Source organism: Myotis brandtii, unplaced genomic scaffold (genome assembly GCF_000412655.1).
Source record: "Myotis brandtii unplaced genomic scaffold, ASM41265v1 scaffold216, whole genome shotgun sequence".
In the NCBI taxonomy this organism is placed as follows: Eukaryota; Metazoa; Chordata; class Mammalia; order Chiroptera; family Vespertilionidae; genus Myotis; species Myotis brandtii.
Genome location: NW_005358092.1, coordinates 4,640,202 through 4,663,489, shown reverse-complemented (window position 1 = coordinate 4,663,489; position 23,288 = coordinate 4,640,202). Strand labels below are relative to the sequence as shown.

The 23,288-nt window shown below is 51.2% G+C and overlaps 2 protein-coding genes across 6 annotated transcripts in view; one reads left to right on the top strand and one right to left on the bottom strand.

The window, feature by feature from the left end:
• Window positions 1-21,299, top strand: part of DDX11 (DEAD/H (Asp-Glu-Ala-Asp/His) box helicase 11) — a 38,316-nt gene extending 17,017 nt beyond the window's left edge. Inside the window, exons 2-27 of one of the 5 annotated variants that reach the window (XR_001362057.1) lie at window positions 472-720; window positions 1,487-1,573; window positions 1,899-2,056; window positions 3,756-3,801; window positions 4,758-4,865; window positions 5,085-5,172; window positions 5,528-5,736; window positions 7,294-7,446; window positions 8,422-8,468; window positions 8,801-8,880; window positions 9,630-9,674; window positions 9,793-9,860; window positions 11,452-11,490; window positions 11,781-11,892; window positions 12,044-12,175; window positions 12,675-12,787; window positions 16,493-16,565; window positions 16,912-17,015; window positions 17,932-18,081; window positions 18,325-18,393; window positions 18,487-18,587; window positions 19,000-19,084; window positions 19,811-19,889; window positions 20,060-20,214; window positions 20,297-20,396; window positions 20,733-21,299. Coding sequence is in view for 4 of the 5 variants with exons in the window: in XM_005865955.2 (XP_005866017.1) it covers window positions 472-720; window positions 1,487-1,573; window positions 1,899-2,056; window positions 3,756-3,801; window positions 4,758-4,865; window positions 5,085-5,172; window positions 5,528-5,736; window positions 7,294-7,446; window positions 8,422-8,468; window positions 8,801-8,880; window positions 9,630-9,674; window positions 9,793-9,860; window positions 11,452-11,490; window positions 11,781-11,892; window positions 12,044-12,175; window positions 12,675-12,787; window positions 16,493-16,565; window positions 16,912-17,015; window positions 17,932-18,081; window positions 18,325-18,393; window positions 18,487-18,587; window positions 19,000-19,084; window positions 19,811-19,889; window positions 20,060-20,214; window positions 20,297-20,326 (2,580 nt within the window). In the remaining variant the exon portion in view is untranslated. Of the gene's footprint in view, window positions 1-471; window positions 721-1,486; window positions 1,574-1,898; window positions 2,057-3,755; window positions 3,802-4,757; window positions 4,866-5,084; window positions 5,173-5,527; window positions 5,737-7,293; window positions 7,447-8,421; window positions 8,469-8,800; window positions 8,881-9,629; window positions 9,675-9,792; window positions 9,861-11,451; window positions 11,491-11,780; window positions 11,893-12,043; window positions 12,176-12,674; window positions 12,788-16,492; window positions 16,566-16,911; window positions 17,016-17,624; window positions 17,845-17,931; window positions 18,082-18,324; window positions 18,394-18,486; window positions 18,588-18,999; window positions 19,085-19,810; window positions 19,890-20,059; window positions 20,215-20,296 lie in introns of those variants that run through there. The other 4 variants (XM_014539467.1, XM_005865955.2, XM_014539468.1 and 1 more) reach the window with 4 other exon arrangements.
• Window positions 21,290-23,288, bottom strand: part of LOC102251016 (WAS protein family homolog 1) — a 21,201-nt gene continuing 19,202 nt past the window's right edge. The window contains exons 9-12 of the mRNA XM_014539404.1: window positions 23,198-23,285; window positions 22,729-22,887; window positions 21,895-21,963; window positions 21,290-21,747 (exon numbers count right to left, since the gene is read on the bottom strand). Coding sequence (XP_014394890.1) covers window positions 21,608-21,747; window positions 21,895-21,963; window positions 22,729-22,887; window positions 23,198-23,285 — 456 coding nt within the window. The 3' untranslated portion in view covers window positions 21,290-21,607. The remainder of the gene's footprint in view (window positions 21,748-21,894; window positions 21,964-22,728; window positions 22,888-23,197; window positions 23,286-23,288) is intronic.

Sequence of the window (23,288 nt, the reverse complement as noted above, 5' to 3'; positions counted from 1 at the left end):
TGTATATATATAAAAAGAATTGTGTTCTTTTGCTTCAACAAAGTTATGAATGCCGGGACTACAGGACTGGTCATGTTCTACCTGCACACCAGCTGCTTGAAAGGTGTCGCTCCTCCTCAGCACGTGGGTGGCATTTCATGCTCCACATGTTTTTGCCTTAATTCTTTTGGGGGCCGTTTATCTACTTTCTCACTTCTAATTATGTTGACTTACAGTAGTTATGTGTAACCTGATAAGCCACTTCAAATTCTTTGAGGAGCAGTGACTTGTATAACTAAGCTAAGAGCTTCGTTTTTATTCCTTCCTTCGTCCTACTTTTCCTGGCTATTTTTCTTGCTAATTTCCTTTTCTTTCTTCCCCAGGCTGGTCTAATATTTAAAGTCAGACTTTCTTTGAAGCTTTAGTAAAATGGAAAGGTCATTTGGGAAGCTTGGTTTGTTCTCTGTTTCTGAAAACATGTTTTTCCTGTAGGGAAAATCCTTAAGTCTTATTTGTGGGGCCCTTTCCTGGCTTCGTGACTTTGAAGAGAAGAAACGTCAAGAGGAGGCACGTCTCCTTAAAACTGGAACTGCCCCCTCCAATGATGGGAAGGACCAGCCCCCATGTATTTCATCCTCACGTCAAGAGACTCCAGACACCCTGGGGCCTACTGGAGAACCTGACTGGGTTACTCAGTTTGTGCAGAAGAAAGAAGAAAGGGACCTGGTGGACCGACTAAAGGTGAGATCCAGGGTAAAAGAAGTGGGAGTGATCTAGGAAACAGCACTTCAGTGATTATTTTGGGTTGATTCCAAGATTTAAATATGTGTTCTTTGGCTTTGCAATGCCTCTTAGTTCTCCTGGCAGCTTTGTTGAGTTAATGGTGTTGCACCCTTGCTGTCTTTTTTTGTTGTTAATCCTCACCTGGGGATATTTTTACCATTGCTTTTCAAGGAGGGTGGAGAGAGAGAAACACCGATGTGAGAGAGACTCTTACATCAATCGATTGTCGTCTCACACATGCTTCCCTGACCAAGGGCGCATAGTGAACACACAACCCAGGTACATGCTCTTGACTGTGACCCTTTGGTGCATGGGCCGGCGCTCTAACCACTGAGAAACATTGGCCAGGGCCTTGCTATCTTTTTAAAGCTGATGTCAACAGGCCTTCTCTAGATAAGGGGTTGGCAGGTCCCATTCATTACCCACCTGGGAAAGGAACCTATCTCACTGTTGCCATTGGCAACATGGTTTCATGGCTGCAAACTCAATAAGGAATGCATTTTATTGTGAGAGTATGTGGCTTTGGGAGGGGGTATACAGACTTCCTGCAGTGAGCAGTGAGGCGGGGACCTGGCGAGGCTCCGGGTCTGGTGATGGGTGCTGGCCAGGGGAGGAGAACTGCCTTGTGTGAAGAGGCACTAGGCTGAGCAGCCCCAGACTCTGTAAGAAAGCCTTGGTTTGGGCTTCCTGCAGGAGTCTCCTTTACGGCTTCTTTCCTCTTTAGAAGGAGCAGATCAGGAGGAAGAAGCGAGAAGAACGCCTACAGCAGCTCCGTCACAATACACAGCTCAAGTATGCAGCCAAGCGTGAGGTGAGTGTCATCTCCCAGGGTGGCTGCTTGGGGCCTCGAGGTGTAGCTCCTTTGGGTGAGTGGCCAGGTCTTCAGGTTCCTCTCCCTGACCCCCACTCCCTAAGTCCTTATGACCCAGTGGATGGGAACTTGAGCCGAGGTAGTGATACCTAGGATATTGATGCCAGTAAAGCAGCAAGGCCCAAGTTAATGGCCTGTGTGTGTGTGTGTGTGTGTGTGTGTGTGTGTGTGGTCCTTGGGGATGGCCACACTGAGGCTGACTCTGTCGAAGGTGGGGGCATCAGTACTGAGGTTATCTTTCCCCTCCTGCACTGCTCCTGTACAGAGACAGGAAGAAGAAGAGACAGAGCGTCTCCTCCGTCTCAGCAGGGACATACTGGCGGCAGGAACAGAGGCTGAGCCTCTGGAGCAGCTGGCATCTGGGGAGGAGGAGCTGGTCCTCTCAGAGTACGAGAGTGATGAGGAGAAAGGAGCCCCTAATGGGTAAGATAGCACTTCTGCTCCACCCACCACCTTGCTGAGCCCACATGGGAGGCAGCTCCTTCCTTGTGCCAAGAAAGAAGCAGGCTTCCTTGTCACTCTGAGCATCTGAAGGGATGGAATGCCAGCCACTGCCTCTTCTCTCAGACAGGCTCCTCCTTAGGGTGCGTAAGTGATAATGGCAGTGATAGTCAGCCCTCTCTCTCTGCCGGGCACTGGCTGCACGTCTGTTAATGCCATTATTCTCGCATCAGTATTTGTGTCTTCCCTTTACACCTGAGGGAGCTGTGGCCCAGCCAGGTGTGATGCCTTGGCCAAGGCCACAAGGCCAGGTAGCGGGGAGCTGAGACTTGAACCCGGTCACCCAACTCTAAATCTCAGACTCTTAAGTACCAAACTGCATTGGATTCAGGTGCTTACCCACACCACCATCTTGGTTCCTGTGGCCTGTAATTTAAATCCAGGCCTTTCAGACAAAGCTGACTGAACAGTTCTTTATTGACCAAGAAACTAACACTGTAACTAACTCCTTTTCTAATAGCCCAAGGCAGTGAGCATTTCTGCTTTTTAAAAAAACTGAATTGCTAGGTGAACAAAAACAAAAAAATCCATCTGATGTCCCCACCTTATATACAAGGTAGAGTATATCTGAAAAAGGATTTTGTGTTTTCTAAGAAGCTTAGACTAATAACGTTGACTAAACAACCAGCCAAGTGATGCAGGTTGACTTACAGTCCCCAGTGCTGATGGGCTCCTCATTCATTCCCAGAAAGGGCAGACTTCGTTTATTCACACATCCAGCCTTGCACCGAGATCCTGCTGAGTCTGTGCACTATGTGGCATATGATTTATTTAGTTAGTTTTTTAATTTAAGGTGTTTTTTTTAATTCTGAGGGGAGAAGAGATTGATATGGTCATGAGTGACAGCATCTTTTATCCCCTCACCCTGTCATTTGGGTCTTCACTTAGGAAATGTGCATGGAGTTGCTGCTGTTTGCAGGCTGTGGGGGCGCTTCGTAGAAACAAGACACACCGTGATCCGCCTGTGGACAGGATAGGGTGGTTGAGGAGACAGAAGAAGAAATGGTTTTTGAAAGAGATGAATATCACAGGGACCATGGCAGTGTGTTACAGGGCAGGCAACCCTGCCAGGGGAGATTGAGGAACGCTGCCCAGAGCAGGTAATGTTTATGAGGAGGTCTTGAAGTTGACTAGCAGTTGGCTAGGTAAAGGGAAGAAGTGAGGGAGAGAGCATTCCTGGCACAGAGCACAGCATGCCCAAGCTCTGATAGAGTGGTAGAATCAAGTTCTCTTGGTGAATTGAGAGAAGTCCCATTTGCTGGAGGTTAGACAGTGAGAGGAGAGTAGCCTTGGATGACAGTCAAGCATTGACCCTAGGGTTTTGGGAATACCATGTCCTTTCTCTCTCTGTCCTCTCCTGAGTGGCAGTGGGAGGATGGCCTTGGTGTTAGCCTGGGGCGTCTCCCTGACCGAGAGCGCAAGCGACCACCTGCTGCTTTGGTGGAACTTCACTGCTGGGATGTGTCCGTCTCCTAGCTCAGAGCTCAATCTTCAGTTTGGTTCTTAGTTGTTTAGGTCTAGGGCTGATCGCTGGCACGTGGTAAGATGCTCAGTAAGTGTGTTTCTAGTTGGCCTGCGTTTGCTGAGAAGAATGTTTTTCTGTGTTTTGTTTTTCTCTCAGATTAGATGAGGATGAGGATGACCTGGAGGAAGAACATGTAACTAAGGTAAGATGCCATGTCCTAAGCTTTGTGCTGTGATTGGCCTGGAGTCCAGGGAAAATGCGAGGGTCCCTCCTGTAGGTGAGGAGCCTCCAGCCCACTGACTCCATCTCCCCAGACCCAAACCTGGTCTCTAGGTGCTCACCTGGCAAGCTGGTCTGGGCACCTGGGGAGACATCTCGTGGGAGCGATGCCCAGGCTCATGTGCCGCAGGACATGGGAGAACAGCCATTCTGGGCCAAGGACCCTGGGTCTCTCTCTGCATTAGGAGTTGGGGAAGGCCAGGGCAGGTCAGAGTGAGAGTTCTTTGTCCTTTGGATGTTCTGATGGCATGCTCCTCTTTTGTTCATATTTTCATTTGCATGGAGAGCTATGAGGCATATGTGGTGCCAACACTTCTCAAATTCAAATCATTTGGTTTCATTCATGTAATACCTTTGTTTTCTCTGTTGAAACTAGACACCCCCCCCCCTCTTTCTCTTTTTTCCTCTCCTCACTCTTCTAAATCTTAGCGGAGTTCAGAGAAAGGGTGTTCAGCTCAGCCTCCACCTGCTTTACTGCCAGCCCCACCCTCCATGCCCTTGGGAGGTGTGTGTGGAACAGCCCCTCACCACTCCCCAGAATCTTAGGGACCTTTTCCATGTCAAGAGTCACCACCCAGGGAAATACTTTTCCTAAGGTGGCCAAGCCCTCCAGAACAGTTGGATTAGGGGCTGAGCATGACTGATGGGAGGAGTCCCATCTTGTGGGCATTCTCTTGAACTTTAGGAGTTGAGGGTGAAGTGGGGAACCCTGGTATTTCGGTAAGATCTTCTCTGGGACAGTTACCTTGCTGTAGGTTTGTATATTTGTGACCCCTTTCCCCATTCCCTCAGCCCATCACCCATGGCATTCCTTGATGTGCAAAGAATACTTGAGAATGTTATACCGTCTTTGAAATCCCCTGCTTTTCCTCGGCGCAGATTTATTACTGCAGTCGGACCCACTCCCAGCTGGCCCAGTTTGTGCACGAGGTACAGAAGAGCCCCTTTGGCAAGGACACCCGGCTCGTCTCCCTCGGCTCTCGGCAGGTAGACAGAGCAGGGTGCCTCAGCCCTGGTGCCCTCTACTCCCTTCCCTGTGCCTTCGTCTTCCTCTTGCAGGCAGGCTGAGGAGGGGAGGATCGCCCCTCTCGGGCCTTGCTGACCCTTGGAAGGAAATGGGGGAGGGCTGGTCTGCGAGGCCCTGGTGGGCTGCTGTGTATCATGTAGCAGCACCATTTCTTTACCTCTTGTTCCTCTGTCTCATAGAATCTCTGTATAAATCAAGACGTGAAAAACCTGGGTTCTGTGCAGCTGATTAACGACCGCTGTATGGAGCTGCAGAGGAGCAGACACGGTAGCCACCTGCACCCTTGAGCTAAAGGAGCAGCCTCTGGGACCATCCTTTGGCCTCGGGCAGCTGGGAGTGAGGCGCGGGAGGGGCAGGGGCCAGCACAATACAGACAGTATCTTAATGGAAATGATGGTTCTTCCTAAAGAGCCTCTCCTTGGGAGAAGGTGTGTTTGCTTTCTGGGTCAGAGTTAATTCCGAAATCCGGGTTTTGAACACAGAGTAAAGTACGAGAGTGTTATGATGAGACCAGAATAAATAGTTCACGTAAGGGTTTTGTAGACATGACCTTACTGGCCTGCTCCTGGCCACAGGACCGTCACTGTTCTTTCTGCCTTTGCCCCTGTGCTGCCACCTGCAGAGAGCAAGAGCAGAGCTGAGGACCAGGAACCCAAGCGGAGAAGGCGGGCACCCCAGGCTGCCTGTCCCTTCTACAGCCATAGGCACTTGCAGCTCCTCCAGGACCAGGTGCTGCTGGAGGTGAAGGACATCGAGCAGCTGGTGTCCCTGGGGAAGGAGGCTGGGGCCTGTCCCTATTATGGGAGCCGGTTTGCCATTCCAGCTGCCCAGGTGAAGACCGCAGAGGGTTGGGCAGTGGCTCTTGGCTTTAACTGCAGCCTAGGCTGTGAGGGAATTCCTTACTCCTCTTAGTTTGGGAAGATGTCACTGGCCATGGTTGGACTGACCGACATACTGCACACCGGTGACACGTAACCCACTCTCCTAGGGCACAGGGTCACAGGAGGCCCCAGGTCCCTTGGTGGCTGTTCTGCAGGCACTGTGGCATTATGGGGGGTCAGGCCCAGGAGAAGGTGTGCATTCCTAGTTGAAACTACAGTAAGAGATGCCAGGGCAGACACCGGGAGGAATGGGAGCTACAGAACATAAATCTATTTCCAAATGGCCGTTCAGAGTGACTGTCCTGACTGTGCACTTACTGCACCATTTGAGAGGACTGTTTTCTAGACTGGGCATATGGAGTATTATTTAAACAGCAAAGCTACCAATTTAACAGGTCAAAAATTATACTGTTATTTGGTTGTAATGATTTGACATTTCTTGCTACTTCCTTCATTTGAGTGACTTTTGGAAATAGGATATTATTTGTGGAGAATTCCATATAATCAAGAAAAGGTTAAAATTGATTTTAAAAGATGCAGGGAACTAACTGTGTTAGTAATAATTTCATGTGGCAGTAATTGCTCATCAGTCTATTTCCCTGGACTGCGTGTGTGGTCCTCGGAGCAATGCAGCAGCGCTCCCAGCACTTTCATGTCCTTCCCAGGGCCTGCCACAGCGAGGGTCAGCGCTGTAGACACTGTGTGCCAGTGCCGTAAAATGTCCTGAAATTCTTATGATCTTGACTTTTTAAGGCACTTTTCACCTCATTTTTGCTTTTATGGTATCCCATTAAGCTAGCTAAGGCAGGTATTTTCCATATTCTACACCTGGGGACAGTGGGGTCCAGAAAGGTTAAGTGGTTTATCTGTTTTCTCACAGCAGGTGAGTAATGGAACCATATTAAAACTTGGGTCTTAAGTTTCCAGTTTTCTGAATTTTCACTTAGTTTATCAGTATTCTTGTAACTGGAAAATTGTCATAACACCAAAGCCACTAAAAAATGTACAGAATGTTTTTATTTTTGTCACCCAACCCCACTTCTTAACCCTGTTTTGACAGTTTATCAAGCCCATTTTGCAGATGAGGAAAATGAGGCTCACGGGCCCCAGAATCACACAGATAGGAAGTGACAGCTCCTGGACCAGAGCCCTGGGCTGCCTTCTGCTATGCTGGTGGTTTTCACCGTTTTTTGAGGAAATTTAGGTGCCTCAGGGGCTACCTTGGGGGCATGGACAAGGCTAAGCAACTGGGGTTTCCCTCCCCATAACCCCACTCTTGGTTCAGTCAGAAGTCAGATCAGCTTCACTTTTGTTTCATATATTTGATGTTACACATAAAACTTTTGAGGAAAGAGTCTGTTGTTAAAAGCACATTACGATGCCGTCCTTTCTCTACACCTGTTCTGGGCAGGAAATGAAACTGTTCACACCAGGAACTTAGAGCAGGCTGGTGACCCTGCTCTAGGAGGGAGTCCCGCCCCACTCACATGGCCCCATCTCTTCCCAGGTGGTGGTGCTGCCCTACCAGATGCTGCTGCACACGGCCACCCGGCAGGCCGCGGGGATCCGGCTGCAGGGCCAGGTAGTGATCATCGATGAGGCGCACAACCTGATTGACACCATCACAGGCATCCACAGTACGGAGGTCAGTGGATCCCAGGTAGGTCAGCCTCTCCCTCCCGGAGCCAGGGTTTATCATGGGGCAAAGGAACATTTCTCTAACTGCCTGGACCCGGGATTCCTCCAGAAATGGCGCTTGGTAGTGGTGCACTGCGGCAAGGCGGCAGCCTCATGAGAGGTGACTGCTTTCCAGCAGATCTCAGAACTGAGGTCTAGCTCAGGCAGAGGAACTGGTGCCTTGGTCTTCACTGGCCTGTGTGGTCCTGAGTCCCTCCAGCCCAGGATGCTACTAACCACTCCATGATCCAGGGTAATGGCTTGAGAGAAGTAGGGTCCTCGTGTAGTTAGATGTCATTATTACTGATACTGCTTTGAGAGGATTTAACTGAAGAATGCTCAAGATTTCTGAAAGCTACTATTTATTTATTTCCTATTATGTGCCATGCACTGTAAGAGTTATCTCTGATGTTCACGTCTATTCTACATTGGGCTTGTATTCCTATTTAACATTGAGAACTCAGAGAGTCAGAGAGGTTTAAGCAGTACCTAAGGTCACATAGCTAGTAAGTGGGAAACTGGGATTTGACCACTGGTTTCTGACCCTGAAACCCATACGACATTCCACCACCTCTACTGACTAATGCATGGGTTGATCTTAGGCCAGGACATGATGGTTACCTTGAACTATCACTCTTAGTAGGCAACACATCTTTTCCCAGCCCAGTAAAAACTAGCAGGGAGCTTCATTACGGAGATTCAGCCTCTTGCTTTTTCCCTGGCACAAAGTGGCCACTGCAGCAGAACCTGCCTTCCTTCCCCTCTCTCAGGTCCCACCAGCCCATGGGCCTTTAAAACCCACACCTTTAGTCTGTAACCAGCCCCACTCTCCTCACCTTGATTGCCTCCTGTGTGTCCTGGGCTGGCATTTTCTAACCACAATCTAGACAATTGGCACAGCCCTATGCCACTTGCCCAGACCCTAGTCTGCCTTCATGCCCATTTCTTCTCTCCTTAGCTCTGCCAGGCACATTCCCAGTTGCTCCAGTACATGGAACGATACAGGTGAGACACTACCTCAGAGGGGAAGGGAAAATCCTGCTCAGCCTCAGCACCCCAAGCCAGCCTCCAGAGGAGGCACTTAGGTTGGCATCTCTGCGGGGTGGCCTAGCGTGCTGCTGTCTCCTGTGTGTGTGCACCCACATAGGCCAGGGGTGCTCAGGACACAGCACCTGGCTTTGAAGGCCTTGGCCACAGCCGGCCTATTTTTCTAGGGGAGTATTTGTAGCTTGTGACCCAGTTTGAAAGACACCAGCCAGAAGGGCCTCAGCTTGGGGCACTTAGAAGGGAAGGTGCTGTTGGAGTAACCCACTTGCTGTCTGTTGATTTGTCCTCAGGAAGCGTTTGAAGGCCAAGAACCTGATGTACATCAAACAGATCCTGTACCTGTTGGAGAAGTTTGTGACTGTGCTGGGTGGTAAGGAGCCGCGCGACCCCTAACTCCATCCTGCTCCGCTCGCCAGACTCGGCTCCCTGGACGCTGTCAGGACATCTAACTTAGATCTTTTTTAGGACCCTGATTTATTTCACCGTTCTGAGGTAGTAATAGCACTACAGTACAAGTGAATGCCGTTTTACATGATAGAGTGCTCCTGTGAGGACGGCAGCATGGGTGTGTTGACCCTCAGTGACACGAGTGAATGAAGCTAGAGCCTCTGGTTGCTGAGCCCAGTGAGAGGAACTAGAACCCACTGGCTCCAGGTCCCGTGCGCCTTTCCAGCATTCTGTGCAGCAGCCCTGTCCTTTCCCGGGGACCCTTTTGAAGGCTTTCATGGAAGCAGAAGTCCAGGACGCCAGCGCGGTGGTTCTGAGGGGATTTTGTCTCATGTTGGTGTTCTTGGCTTCCATCTCTGCCTTGCCTCTGTCACCAAGCAGCTGGGCGTGTCCTGTTGGCACCTGCCTAAACTGGGGTGGCTACTCTGTCCCTGCCTCCTTAGAGGAGGTGTGAAAAGAATGAAACCACCAGGCTTTGGGCTCCATATCACATTGGGTCAGACTTTGAGGCTTCCTGGAACATCTGTTCTCAGTGGGGGGTCTATGGGTATTAAAACTATCAAAAAGCCGGTTCACAGACAAATGTTCTTATTTGACTAGTATACTGTGGAGTGTGAGAGGATGGGGCCAGAGGACCACCATCTTGACCTGTCTGTTTGAATTCTCTTTTAGGGAACATTAAGCAAAATCCCAATACACAGAGCCTCTCACAGACAGGTAAGAAGATGGCCCTCATGGGCCCAGGGCTGGTCTGAGCCAGTTCTGAGCTTCCCTCTGGGACCCCAACACCATGGTCTTCAGAGAAGGACCCCAAGGTTTGTTTGTTTACCCTTAGGGACAGAGCTGAAGACCATCAATGACTTTCTCTTTCAGAGCCAGATCGACAACATCAACCTGTTCAAGGTAGAGGTTTTACTGGTTCATGTTAGCTCATCAAATCTTATCCTACCCCCACCTGTGGGCAGAACACTGTTAACACTGTGGAATGAATAAAAAGGAAATTCCTTCAGTCCTCAGTCAGTCCAGAGGGCTGAGGATCTACAGCACAGACATGCCATTAACCCTGAAAAAAAAGAAAAGAAAAGTAATGTCAGTAACAAAAGAGGATCCTGGACCTAGGGTTGAAGGGTCAGAGAGATTAGGGGGAGATTAGATTAATAAGCACAACTAGAGATGCCCCGGCCCTCCGCTTTACGCCATCTTTCTTGGGGCACGGTCTTTCCCCTGGCTGCTGGGTAGAGCTGGAAGTTAATTTTGTGAGTGTGATCCTGCTGTTGGGCTGAGGTGAGTGAGCTCACAGCTGGGCCACTCTGCTTGACCTTTCTCTCATCTTTCCACTCCAGCCATAGTTTATTGCAGCCTCACATCTTTGCTTGCTCCAGGCCTACATATTGGTGCTCTCCCCGGAGGGCAGGAGGGGAGGGGCGGGGTACAGCCACTGCTACTAGACTCACAACCTTATGATTCTAGTTTACTAACAGTAACGGAGCAATTACTGTGTTTGAGGCAGTGCACCAGGTTCTGTGACTGTAGAGTAGGGTGTGCCATCTCCATTCTAGAGCAAAGGAAGCCGAGGCTCAACGAGGTCACCATAGGAGGACGCCACGCACAGGCCACACGAAAATGGTGCATGCCGAGACAGTGTGCCAGCCCAGCCGCACAGACTCAAGACCCTGCTTTCTTTCCATCGGGCCTTTCCTTTTCAAACCAGCTGCCCTGACTGGTTTGGTCATGGTTACTGCCATCACCCCCTCAGACAGGCTGGCAATCCTGTCATCTTTGAGTCCTTTCTCCCATTGCGTCTCACATCTAAACTGTGGCCAGGCCCCATAGCCTGGAATAGCTGTTGAATTTACCCCACCTTTTCATTTCCACAGCTGCTACTTCAGTGCAGTCTTTTCCTTTGCCTTCTTTTTGGTCTTCTTGATTTCATTCTGTCTCCCTTCTAATAACTTTTACAAACTATAGTCTAGTGAATCTTAACTGAAAGATACCATTCTTATGAGAATTCTTTAAAGGCTCCAAAGTCATCGTCTTGCATTCCAGCCTACACGCCAACCTAACTGCACTCCAGGTGTCCCTTGAACAAGTCCCAGGCTTTACCTCCTTTATGCCTTTGCTCATAGGGTTGTTGTTTTTTTAAGACTAACTCTTAATCCTCCAAGGTCTAGCTTAGGTGCCGTCATGGTGAAGGAAAGCAGAGGGACACAGCCATCACCCAGGACCTTTAAGAGGGGTGGAGCCATGCAGACTTGTGAAGGCTGTGCCTGAGGCCTGGCAGAGGCCCTCTCGTGGGAGAGCACTGTGTGGTGTGGGGACAGTGGGGGTGGAGTGACCTCAGAAAGGAGGGTGACATGGTTGGCCTCAGGAGGCTTTGGGCTCCTCGGGAGGTGGTGGTGACTGATGCTCCCGGGGTTTTGGAGAGTGGTTATCTGTTTTTGTTTTCCATCCTGATTAAGTTTTCCATGTACCTACAGCGGGTTTGGTTTTGCAGGTGCGGCGCTACTGTGAAAAGAGCATGGTCAGCAGAAAGGTACGGCTGCCCTTCCTTGGGGCCTGGGTGGGGTCCAGCTGCACCTCTGCTTGCTGCCCTCACAGAGCCTCTCTCTCCTGCCCTGTGGAAACTCAGGCACCCTCATCTCTATTGTCCTCACTGGGGAGCATCCTTGCCGGGTTGGGGAGGGGCTGCCAAGATGCCTGGTGTTGGGGCGGCGGGAGGGTGGGCCCTGGTTGAGATGCAGATGAGAGATGGAAGCCTCTTGTCCACCCTGGCCTCCCTCTCTGCTGCCCTCATTTGTCTCTGTTGCTCTTATTCCTGCTTAGCTCTTTGGCTTCACAGAAAGGTATGGGGAGGTCCTCGCACCCGCCAGGGAGCAGCCCAGACTGACAGGGTTCCAGCACTTCCTACAGAGCCTGCAGCCTGGGGTGACTGAGGGTGAGTCAGGTGGTGGGGGCTGGGCTGCAGACCCTGGGCAGGAATGTTCCTCACACGTGGACTCTCCCCAGAGAACCCCGTTAGTCCAACTGAAAGGAGGCTCTCTGCTCTCGCCTGTGGTCCCAGACTCTCTCCCTTCTACTCTGTGCAGCTCCCACAGCCCCTGTGGAAGAGGGGGAGGCCAGGGTGCCTCGACCTGCTTCTCCACTGATGCACATCGAAGGCTTCCTTGAAGCTCTCACCACTGCCAACCAGGACGGCAGGGTCATGCTGAGCCGCCAAGGTAATCCGAGGGGGAGCTAGCCTGGAGCTGGAGGCCAGAGCATGAGAGGGGCCTTTACTTCCGTCCCAGCACCTCCCGGGGTCAGGACAAAGAAACGTGGTGATGCCAGCCTCCTGTGACCTGGGCAGGCAGTGGGGGTAGTGAGGAGGGATGCAGGTGTGTAGGATGGTTGGTTGTCTCAGGCAAGGATGTGAGGAGCCATGTAGCCTAGTGGTTAAGGCAACATGGGCTTTAGCTTGAGCCTTGGTTCCATCCCCTATAAGCTGTGTGTCTTGGACCAGTTTCTTTGTCTCTGAGCCTCATTTTCCTCATGCAAAAAGGGAGCTAATAGTACTCTACCTCATGGTTGTCCTGCAGATTAAGTAGGATTTGATTTAAAGAGAAAGTGATTATCTCTCATGCCTCCTACATGGACCCCTTTGCCTCGGAGGATAGAAGTGTTTCTTGGGCCTGTACCTGCCCCCTTCCCATGTAGCTCTTTTCTTTGTCTTTTTATCAGGCACCCTCAGTCAGAGCAGCTTGAAATTCTTGCTGCTGAATCCAGCGGTGCCTTTTGCCCAGGTGGTGAAGGAATGCCGGGCAGTGGTCATTGCGGGGGGCACCATGCAGCCGGTAAGGACACCGGATCCAGACTCTTGTGCCCGGGTGTGGATGGGACGGTGACAGGAATGGTGCACAGTTAGGCCTCTTCATCTCATCCCTTGGGTTCCCAAACCAGAAAGGGCTTGACTTGAACAGGCCAAACAATGTCCACCAGGTGGCACTGCTGTACTGTCTCACTGCTGGGCCTTGTAGGCTTGGGGACCGGGCATTGCCACTGCTCCTGTGTGTCTGCAGCGGTGGGATCACACTTCTCCAAAGAAAGTCCTGCTGGAGTTTCTTCCTCACACTTAGTGCCTTACTGCCACTCCCTTCCTGTACCCACTATAGATATAACTTTCTCTCTTTTACAAATTTAAATATATTTTTAGGAAAGTATTATATTTTCATTGTAGAAATCACAGATAAACAAAAACAGGAAGAAGGTTCATAATTTCACTAGCAAAAGATTCATTTGGTGCATATCATAGTTGTATGCATAATTTTTACAAATATACATACGTATTTTTAAAACAAAAATATGGCATTATCTGTAAATGATGTTGTAATTTGCTTTTTCTTACTCAGAAACAAAATGTCATACACATTTTTCTTGTCAGTAAGTAAGCACTTATTTCGCCATACTTTCGCTGTAACATGAATGTATTATATTTTACTATATATAACCACTTTTGTTAGGTATTTAGGTGATTTCTAGTTTTTCTCTAGAAAACAACAGAGTTTAAACAATTGAGTGGTAAATGTAACCAGTCCCTGCACAGTGGTTATTTCCTGAGGAGATGTCCTACAACAGCGGTCACCAACCGGTGGTCTGCAGACCACTGGTGGTCCGTGAGGTCCGAAAGGTTGGCGACCACTGTCCTGGAACAGGACTTCCTGCATGAAGCGCTACTTGGCATCCCCAAGCAGTCTGTTCCCAGCCTTGGCTGCCTGTTCGATCGCCCCTGTAGCTTTATTGTTTTTCCATTCTTTCATGTGTCTAGACCCGTATAGTTTTTTCATTCGTGTATTAAAATAATTGGTAGTCATTATGGCTCAGTGCTCAAATCCATTGTGGCCTGTGGGAACCTCCCTGCTGCTGCTGGTCCTTGTGATGTGGCCTCCTTAGTCTTGGGATGCTTTCTTGCTGCCTGGCACAAAAAACACCTCAGACCACCTGGTGCTTTTTTTGCCCCAGATCTGGAATCATTCATTTCTCCAAGGTGCCCTAGTTTCTTTTACTGGGGATGGGTACTTAGAAACCAAGATCTGGGTGCTGTGTGTGTACAGTGGATGATTACTATTTGTGGGTCTTTTCAGTACTGACCTGGGAAATATGTTTTCAGACATCATGAGACCTTGTTGATATTTCTGATTCAAAAATCAATTTATTTGACCTTATGCTGTATCTCATTTCTCAAGCTAAACTTCTGTTTTTTTTATCCTATACTAGAGGCCCAGTGCACGAATTTGTGCATGGGTGGGGTCTGGCCGGCCCATCCCAATCAGGGTCAGTCTGGCTGGGGGGAGAGGCCGCAGGCCCCAATTGGTGTTGGGGGAGCCAATCAGGGACTGGGCCAGCCAGGGAGAGCAGCCGCAGGCGGTAGCCACCAGCCTTGCTCCTGATCAGAGTGGGGGGGCTGATTGGGGGCGGGAGCTGGCTGGGGGGAGGGGCCGTGGGCCAATCTGGGTGGTGGGGGCTGATTGGGGGTGGGGCTGGCCAGGGGGAGGGGCCATGGGAGGTTGGTCACGGCCCCCCACCTCACCCCCCGATCTGGCCGGTTCGCTGGCCACAGTGGGCGTCATAGTGACTGGTCATTCCAGTTGTTAATGGTGTTCCAGTCGCTGGCTTTTTATATATCTACTAGAGGTATGGTGCACGAAAATTCGTGCACTGGGCAGGGGGGATCCCTCAGCCCGCCTGCCCCCTCTCACAGTCCAGAAGCCCTCAGGGGATGTCCTACTGACAGCATTCTGGTCTCTGTCTGCGGGAGGCGACCAGGCTGATCAGGGGAAGGTGCCGCCCCCATCATCCCGCTGCTGCTGCCACAGCCACCAGGGCTCATGGCTGCCTGAGCCCCCAGGCCTCACAGCTACCTGAGCCCATGACTGCCGTGAGCCCCGGGACTCACAGCCACTATGGCTTTGTCTGGATGTATGTCTGGATGGGCATCCACAAGACCTCCACCCTAATTAGCATAGTACCCTTTTATTAGTATAGATAATAATAAAAGCATAATATGCTAATTAGACCGGACAGCCAAATGACCTTCCGGACATCCTTCCAGATGACCTTCCAGATGAAGCCAGGGCTGCGAGGGCCGAGACAAGCCTCCACAGCGAGGGCTGAGGCAAGCCGCCATGGCTGCAAGGGCTAAGCCCCTTGCACAAATTTCTTGCACTGGGCCTCTAGTATTAACATAATTACTTGTTTTTTCCCACAATATACTTAAAATAGTGCCAAAAATATAATACCAATATTCTAACAATAACCTATTGGTTAAAGTTTTATTTCTTTACATTTGTTTTTTGCCCTTTGAGTCTATCCTGCCAGAATATGTGGTCACTGAGGACGGGAAGCCATTGCTGTCAGGCTCTTCTGTGAGCGTATGTTGTGAATTTGATAGGTAGCTAGGCTTTCTTTGTTTCAGTTTGAGAGTTTGCCTTTTTGTTGACTTAATTCTATTTTCAAAATATGTAAAACCTCTGTATGGTTCAAAAATTGAAACTATACAAAGATCAGAAAGTCTCACTTCATCCCTTCCCAACCTGTTCCCCATCCTGTAGGTGAACATCTTTTATTAGCTGGTCTATCCTTCTGTTTCATGTTAATTTTTTTTTCTTTTTTTGCCAAAATAAGCAATGTATGTACTTATTCTTTTTTCCTTTCCTTTTTTTCTTACATCAAAGGTGGCATACTCAGTTTCTGTTCACCAGTATGCTCTGGCGATCACTCTGTATCAGCACACAGGCACGGTCTGCGTTCCTTTCGTTGGCTGTGCAGGTTTCTGTTGGGTGGATGCAGCATAGCGCAGTCGACCAGTCCCTCTGGAAAGGCAGTCTAGCCCTCACAAATAACTTCACAAGAAATATCCTGTGCATATGTTCATTGGTTTGTTGAGCTGTATCTTCAGAGGAAACTCCTAGATATGGGATTGCTAGGTTAGAAAATCAAAATATATCTGATTTGTTCAGTATTTTCACGTTCCCCTTCGCTGTGGTGGTACTATGCTGCATCCCACCTGCAGTGTATGCGAGTGCCTATTTCTCCAGAGTGGTCAAACTTTTCGATTTTTGCCAATATGATAGGTAAAAAACTTGGATGGAGCTTTTAAAAATACAAAAGCATAGTCCTCACGCTAGAGATTCTTATTCAATAGTTTGGGCTGGGCCCTGGCCATGTGAATATATATATTTTTAAATTCCCACTGGCGATTTTGTTGCATATCCAGGGCTGAGAGCCACTGTGCCAAATTTCCTTTGCTATTCCCACAAGTAGTTAAATGAGACTACCAACACTGGACACCATTTAATTGTTTTATCCTTTTGCTAATTTCTTATCAGCTTTTCTTTTTACCTCTTCTCTGTTCTTATGTATTTGCTGCCTCCTCACCCAGACTTCTGTCTTTCCAAGCGATTCTCTCTTCCCTTCTCTGTTAAGGCCCCTGCCTGCTCAGACCTGAGGTCCTCTCCCCGGACCTCAGGGAGGTCACAGAGCCTTGACGTTGTGGTCTTCAGGTTTCTGACTTTCGGGAGCAGCTGCTGACATGTGCTGGGGTGGAAGCCGAGCGACTGGTGGAGTTTTCCTGTGGTGAGGATCCATGTCCAGGGTTGAATGGGCCACATAGTCACTTATGACCCCGTGTTGTCATAGTTGAACCATGTGCTGTTATCAGGCCTCCGGGGCTGAGGAAACACGGATGGGCATCTCATCCTTTGCCAGCTCTCTCTGAGCTTGCCATCTCCATGCTCTCATGCTCTGTGCCCCCTCTGTCTACCTGGGAGAGTTCTGAGCATTGCTGTTTTAGTGTGGAAACTGGTGGGTGGGTAAGTGATAGAAACCGCTACTCCTGGTCTGGAAGGCAAGGGTTGAGTAGTGCTTTTTCTGGACTCAGCCTTGCATTTCCAGTTCTCAGCCTCTCTCTGGGTCTCCCCAGGTCACGTGATCCCTCCAGACAACATCCTGCCCCTCGTCCTCTGCAGTGGGCCCTCCAACCAGCAGCTGGAATTCACATACCTGAAAAGAGAGCTGCCTCAGATGGTTAGTACCAGCCATCCTGCCTCACCTTGGCCTTTGCTAGGGCAGGAGAGAGATTTCTGGGGTGGGGACATGCTGGCCAATCCCGAGTGTTGAAGCATTGTGGAAGTTAGTACTGGTCCTCATCACAGCTGGTACAGGATGAATAGTGGCACAGGATGAATAGTCTAGGTGTTTATCAGGAAGGTCTGAGTTTCCCCGCACCCTTCACCTCTGAGGCTGCTAAATAACTTTTCTTGTCCTGGCCACTGTGGCTCAGTTGGTTGGAGCATCGACCTGTGTGTCAAAGGGTCCTGGGTTCGAATCCCGGTCAGGGCACAAACCCAGGTTGCAAGTTTAATCCCTGGTGGGGGCATGTATGGGAGGCAACCAATCAATGTTTCTCTCTAAAGAATCAATGAAAGGTATGTCCTTGGGTGAGAATTTTTAAAAATAGTTTTCTTGACACCTCCAGCCATCTCTTTAGGATGAAGTTCATGAGAAACCATTTCCTTTTGTCATTGGGTCATATCGAGCCCTGCCTAGCAGGGATGCCAGTACTAGGGGCACTTCTCTAGTGGCATGCCTGGGTTTCCAGTGCCCGATTTGTCATAGATGGTGCCTAATCTCCAGTTGCCCACAGGACGTTGGGAGTTGGGGAGGAGGACTTGGCACACCAGTAACAGGTGCAGCTCAGTGTGCTGGACTGCGGTGTGTCAGATGCTGCCAGGCACCAGGAGCAGCAGTGGAGTGTGTTTGGAGGGAGGGTGGCACATTCCAATCTGTGATTCCCAGCCAAGGGGCGCCACCTGGCCATAGGCCTCCCTGACCGCACTCACCCGTGAGTCTCTGTACTTGGTTCTGAGCCCTAAGGTTAGGAGATTTTTTTGGGTGTGGCTTCAGGAGTGGCCCCATGGAGGGGCTCGTCTTCCTTTCTTAGATGGACGAGACAGGTCGCATCCTCTGTAACCTGTGCAACGTGGTGCCTGGAGGGGTGATCTGTTTCTTCCCCTCCTATGAGTACCAACGCCAGGTCCATGCCCACTGGGATAAGAGTGGCCTGCTCGCCCGCCTGGCTGTCAGGAAAAAGGTAAGTGACCCCTCAGCTAGACCTTCCACTCTGGGGATGGTGACCCAGAATTCCCGTGGGATTTCTCCTGCACATCAAACTGGGTGGTTGGGCCTCCCATATGGGGGCGTCTCCCACCACTTCTAATCCCTGGTCACTTCCCAGAGGAGTCCCCAAAGCCCAGGATGGAAAACAAGGTCTGGAGCAGATCTATGAGCCAGGCATCCTGAAACCCTGTTCTGGGAGATGTCTGTTTACTTTCAGATATTTCAGGAACCCAAGCGAGCAAACCAGGTGGAACAGGTGCTGACAGAGTATTCCAGGTGCATTCAGGTGAGAGCTGGAACCCAGGCCTTGGGTCCAGACCTGTGGGGTTGGCAGCTGAAACCCTCCGGATGGCGTCCCAGCTTTGCGCTGTTCCTGCAGTGCCATGGCCAGGCAGGAGGCATGGTGAATGGGGCCCTGTTGCTTTCGGTGGTTGGAGGAAAGATGAGTGAAGGCATCAACTTCTCTGATGACCTCGGGCGGTAAGTAGTGGGCTTCCCATCTCCCGGGACTCTGATCCCCACTTACCCCTCACTCCAAGCAGCCCTCCCTCCCCCTGCAATCTGCTGCCACCCGAGTCTGCACCTGGGCTGACTGCACAGTCAGCTGCATGGGGAAGTGATTCCGCAGCTTTGGGTGTGGCCCCTGAGGCCAGGTGGAAAATTAGGCAGATGGTAACTTTGTCAGAACTCAATTCCCTGGCCTAGATTGGCTCTTTTAGCTGAAAAACCCCTTTCCAGGTGGTATAGGGTGGGGAGGGAGAGGGAGAGCCACTGAGCACAGTTGAGAACTGGAGTGGTAGACGCAGCAGCTGTCATGTGGGTGAGGACCCGGCCCTTCGCCCTGGGCCTTGTGAACCCCAGGTGCCTTTGGCTCCTGTGTGCCTCCACCCAGGTGTGTGGTTATGGTGGGCTTGCCCTACCCCAACATCAAGTCTCCAGAGCTCCAAGAGAAAATGGCCTACCTGGACCACACCCTTGTGAGTACCTTCAGGTTCTGGAGGATGGGCGGGAGGGGGGAGAGCGCTGTAGCCTCTAGGGCAGCCGTGGGCAAACTATGGCCCGTGGGCCGGATCCGGCCTGTTTGAAATGAATAAAACAAACAACAAAAAGACCGTGCCCTTTTATGTAATGATGCTTACTTTGAATTTATATTAGTTCACACAAACACTCCATCCATGCTTTTGTTCCGGCCCTCCGGTCCAGTTTAAGAACCCACTGTGGCCCTCGAGTCAAAAAGTTTGCCCACCCCTGCTCTAGGGCTAAGATAGGCTGTGACTTCCCCACTGCCCCTGCTGTGTGCTCTGGAGGGAATGGCAGCATCCTCCATACCCTCTACACCAGGGGTCCTCAAACTACGGCCCGCGGGCCACATGCAAATACAAATATTGTATTTGTTCCCGTTTTGTTTTTTTACTTCAAAATAAGATATGTGCAGTGTGCATAGGAATTTGTTCATAGTTTTTTTTTTTAAACTATAGTCCGGCCCTCCAACGGTCTGAGGAACAGTGAACTGGCCCCCTGTTTAAAAAGTTTGAGGACCCCTGCTCTTGAGCTTCTCAGGACATCATCCATTCTATCAGCTGTTGGCATTGTGCCTGTGAAGCCGACTGGTCTTGCTCAGAGCCTGGCAGTGTCGTTTTCTCAGAACACTAGGCAGGGGACAAGAAACAGTTCTGATAGGTCATCTCCTTTGCGCTTCCCAGCCCCGAACCCCAGGTCAGGCCCCCCCAGGAAAGGCTTTGGTGGAGAATCTATGTATGAAGGCTGTCAACCAATCTATAGGTAAGCCGGGGACTGGCCCTGGATGAATAGTTGGGGAGGAATGGATGAGGAGTGAGGTGACAGGATGGGATTTTACTTACCATCTCTCTAGTCTGAGGTCTGAGGAGGGGAAAGGGACACAGTAGAACGTACTGTCGGGTTTAATCAGAGCCCCAACCTGTCCCATCCAGGGAGAGCCATCAGGCACCAGAAGGATTTTGCCAGCATAGTGCTCCTGGACCAGCGGTACGCCCGTCCACCTATCCTGGCAAAGCTGCCAGCCTGGATCCGAGACCGTGTGGAGGTCAAAGCCACCTTTGGCCCTGCCTTTGCTGCTTTGCGGAAGGTCAGTCCTGCCTTTTCCTTCCTGAGAACACTTCCACCAAGATCCCCACCTAGTGTCTCACTGTCTTTCCCTGTCTCCCCAGTTTCATCACGAGAAGTCTGGCCTTTCCTGAGGGACGGCTGCACCCATCTGGAATGCAGACCAGCCCCTGTGGAATCCCTGGTTGCAGGATCCAGGAACAGGTGCAGAAGCCAGTAGGCGAAAATTAGGTCGATCCTGAACAAGCAGTGGCTCCTGGCCATCCTTGAGCCCGTCCCAGGGCAGTTCCCCTCCCTGAAATTGGGTCTTTCTTCCTGTTCACCACACCCAGTTGAGCCTACCCCCAGCCACTTGGGCAGCTGTGGAAGCTGCACCTTCCACTTCAGCATCTACTCGCGCTCGTTTCTCAGCACCCACTTTCTCAGAGGCAAGATGGAGCAGGCCTCTCCTGCCTCTCCCTTTTCTCTCCCCTTTTAGCTAAAATTAGTGTTCTAGACCTTTACTTTTCCCTCCAAATTAAGAATATTCCCCATTTCCAGCCCCTGGTGTCCTGGGCTCTTCTGCCCTCTGGCTTCTGGTTACTTTGACCCACTGCCACCTGGGGATTAAGCACCATCTCTGACAAGTCAGGCACTGAAGTCATTTGGAAGTGGGAGCAGAGCCCTGTGCGGTGCTCCCCGCCTGCTGGCCCCTAACCTGTCCCACAGCCCTCCACAGCATGCTACCTCCTGGGCTGGTTCCAGGTCTCTCCAGTCAGTGGGGCCTCTCTCCCTCTCAGCCACTTGAGCAAACTCCAAGATACCTCTTCCCCTGGCATCAGCAATTACACCAAGGGCCATTAGGCTCTCAGCAGGACTATTTTTAGAGACACTGTCTGTCACTGAGACACTTTTTCTGTGTGAAAATATCCCTCCCTCCATCTGCAACAGCTGCCCTGTTGACTATACCTCTCTTCCCTGGCCCCAGAGAAAGGGGGCTTGGTCCACTCGGCACCTTGCCCCATTGCCTGAGACCAGGGGGAGCAGGACAGGCCTTGGCTTGGAGATGTTTGCATTTCTGCACAGCTGTAGTTCCTTAATTAAAAGTGCACTGTTGGTTGATGCTCAGTTATATTTCTTTATTGATTCGTGTACTGCTGTACCTCAGTCTCAGGGAATAGAGGAGCATGCTAGTGAAGGAGGTGGGTGGAGCACAAGCAGAAAGCGAAGGCCCCCTCCCACCACCCTCAGAAGCCAGCCTCCCTGCTCCTTGAAGATGGTCCAGGCACAGACCTGGGTAGTCCTCTGTGACCCCCATCCCTCCAAGGGCAGCAGGGGCTGAGAGATCTGCAGGCCAAGGAGCCCATCCCAGCTGTTTCCATGTGAGGGCAAGAGCCTCAGCCTGGGTTTGGTGAGAAGAAGGAGCTGCTGAGCCCCTAGGATTCCCAGTCCTCCTCGTCCTCCTCTCCAGGTGGCTGCTGCGGGGGAGGCAGAGGCGGGATGGAGTCTGACATTCGGGCGAAGGCTCCTCCTGGCCCCTCGCTGGCCTCGGCCCCAGGTCCTTTCCCAGAGATGCCTGGGAGGGAAAAGGTGGAGGGTGAGAGGGGTTTTTGGGGAACCAGTTCACCCAGCCCCTAAAGTCTTAGAAACAGTAAGAAAAAGGCAGAGTGTGTATGACACACCCCAATCCCTGGCCTTGGGAAGCAGTAGTGCTCTGTCCTACCTTTGCGCCTCATGACCAGCTTGTTAAAGAGATCCGACATCAGGTCGCCGCCTTGGCCTGTGGCTCTCACTGCAACAGGAAAACCATGGGTGAGGGAGGAGGAAGGGACCAGTGTGAAACCTGTTCCTGGGTGACAACCTCAGGGTTTAGTCACATTTGTCCTCTTTTTCTTCACGACTGACACACCCCAGGCCCCCACAGCCATCATGTTACCACCAGCTCTTGGATCCAGCACCAGGGCACTGATGAGAAAAATGGGTAACATTTGAGTAACACTGTCACAGCCACCCTGAGACAGGGCATGAATTAGCAGCTCACAGTATGGATGAGGAAACCAGCTCAGAGACGTTAGGCAGTTTGCCTGGGTCACAGTGCAAAGCTCAGAAGCAAAGCGAGGACTCAAGCTCAGGACTGTTGACATCCAGGACACAGTTGCTTTATGCCAGGTGTTATATTGATGCAAGCATCACAGAAGTAATCTGTGGCCTCAAGGGGCTTGGAAAAGCAGGACTGAGCCATCGGTCCAGGTCCTCTGTCTCTCAAGTATCTCGGGTCCTGACCGTTTCCTCAGACAAGTGGCAGGGTAGGAGATTTTCTCTTGTTTGGCCCCTACCAGCTTAGAGAGGAAAGCAGGCTCCAAACCCCAGCAGGAACCCTCCCCCAGAGGCAAGGATGTTAGGGTGGCCACCCAGGGTTTACAGCAAACACCCTGGGGAATAGGGGGCAGGAGTTTGGACACTTGGGTGGCAAGGAGCACCCTATTGGAGTCTGGTGGTGGTTAAAGAGGCGGCCCTTTTCTTAGAGCCCTACTGGAGGGGTGTAGGGTCCCCTCACCTTGCTCCTGCTCCTTCTGTTTCTTCTTTTCCAGCTTGCGCTCCTTGACACTGCGGAGCTTGGCCTTGCCAATGCCCCCAGCCTGGCGGATAGACTCCAGCAGGGTGGCCCGGCCACTGGAGGGGTCCACTACTTCCTTGGGAGCCCCCTGGACTGGAGCTGGGTGTGGGGAAGGAAGGCTGCTCAGGCAGGGCTAGGCTGTGGGACAGCCCTGCCCGGCCCACAATTCTAGGGTCCAGAGAAGCCCTCAACAGCTGGCTGTGAGGAGGGGCTGTTCCTGAAGTGGAACCAAGCTGGTGGAGCCGGGACTTCGGTGAAGCCTGAGCTCAGGAGGTCCTGGGTCCTGGGTCCAGGCACCGGTCCCTCTCCAATCCCCACCCAGCTTAGGTGCCACCCTACAGAGGTGGACCCTGGGAATTACTCATGTGCTGAGGATCTAAATGTGACACATGCCCGCTGCTGCTCCTACCTGAAGGAGACATGCTGCTGTCATCCTTGGCACCTGGACCTGGAGTGGGCACAGTCTGCGGTGGGGGTGGGGGCGGGGGAGCGCTGGCCTG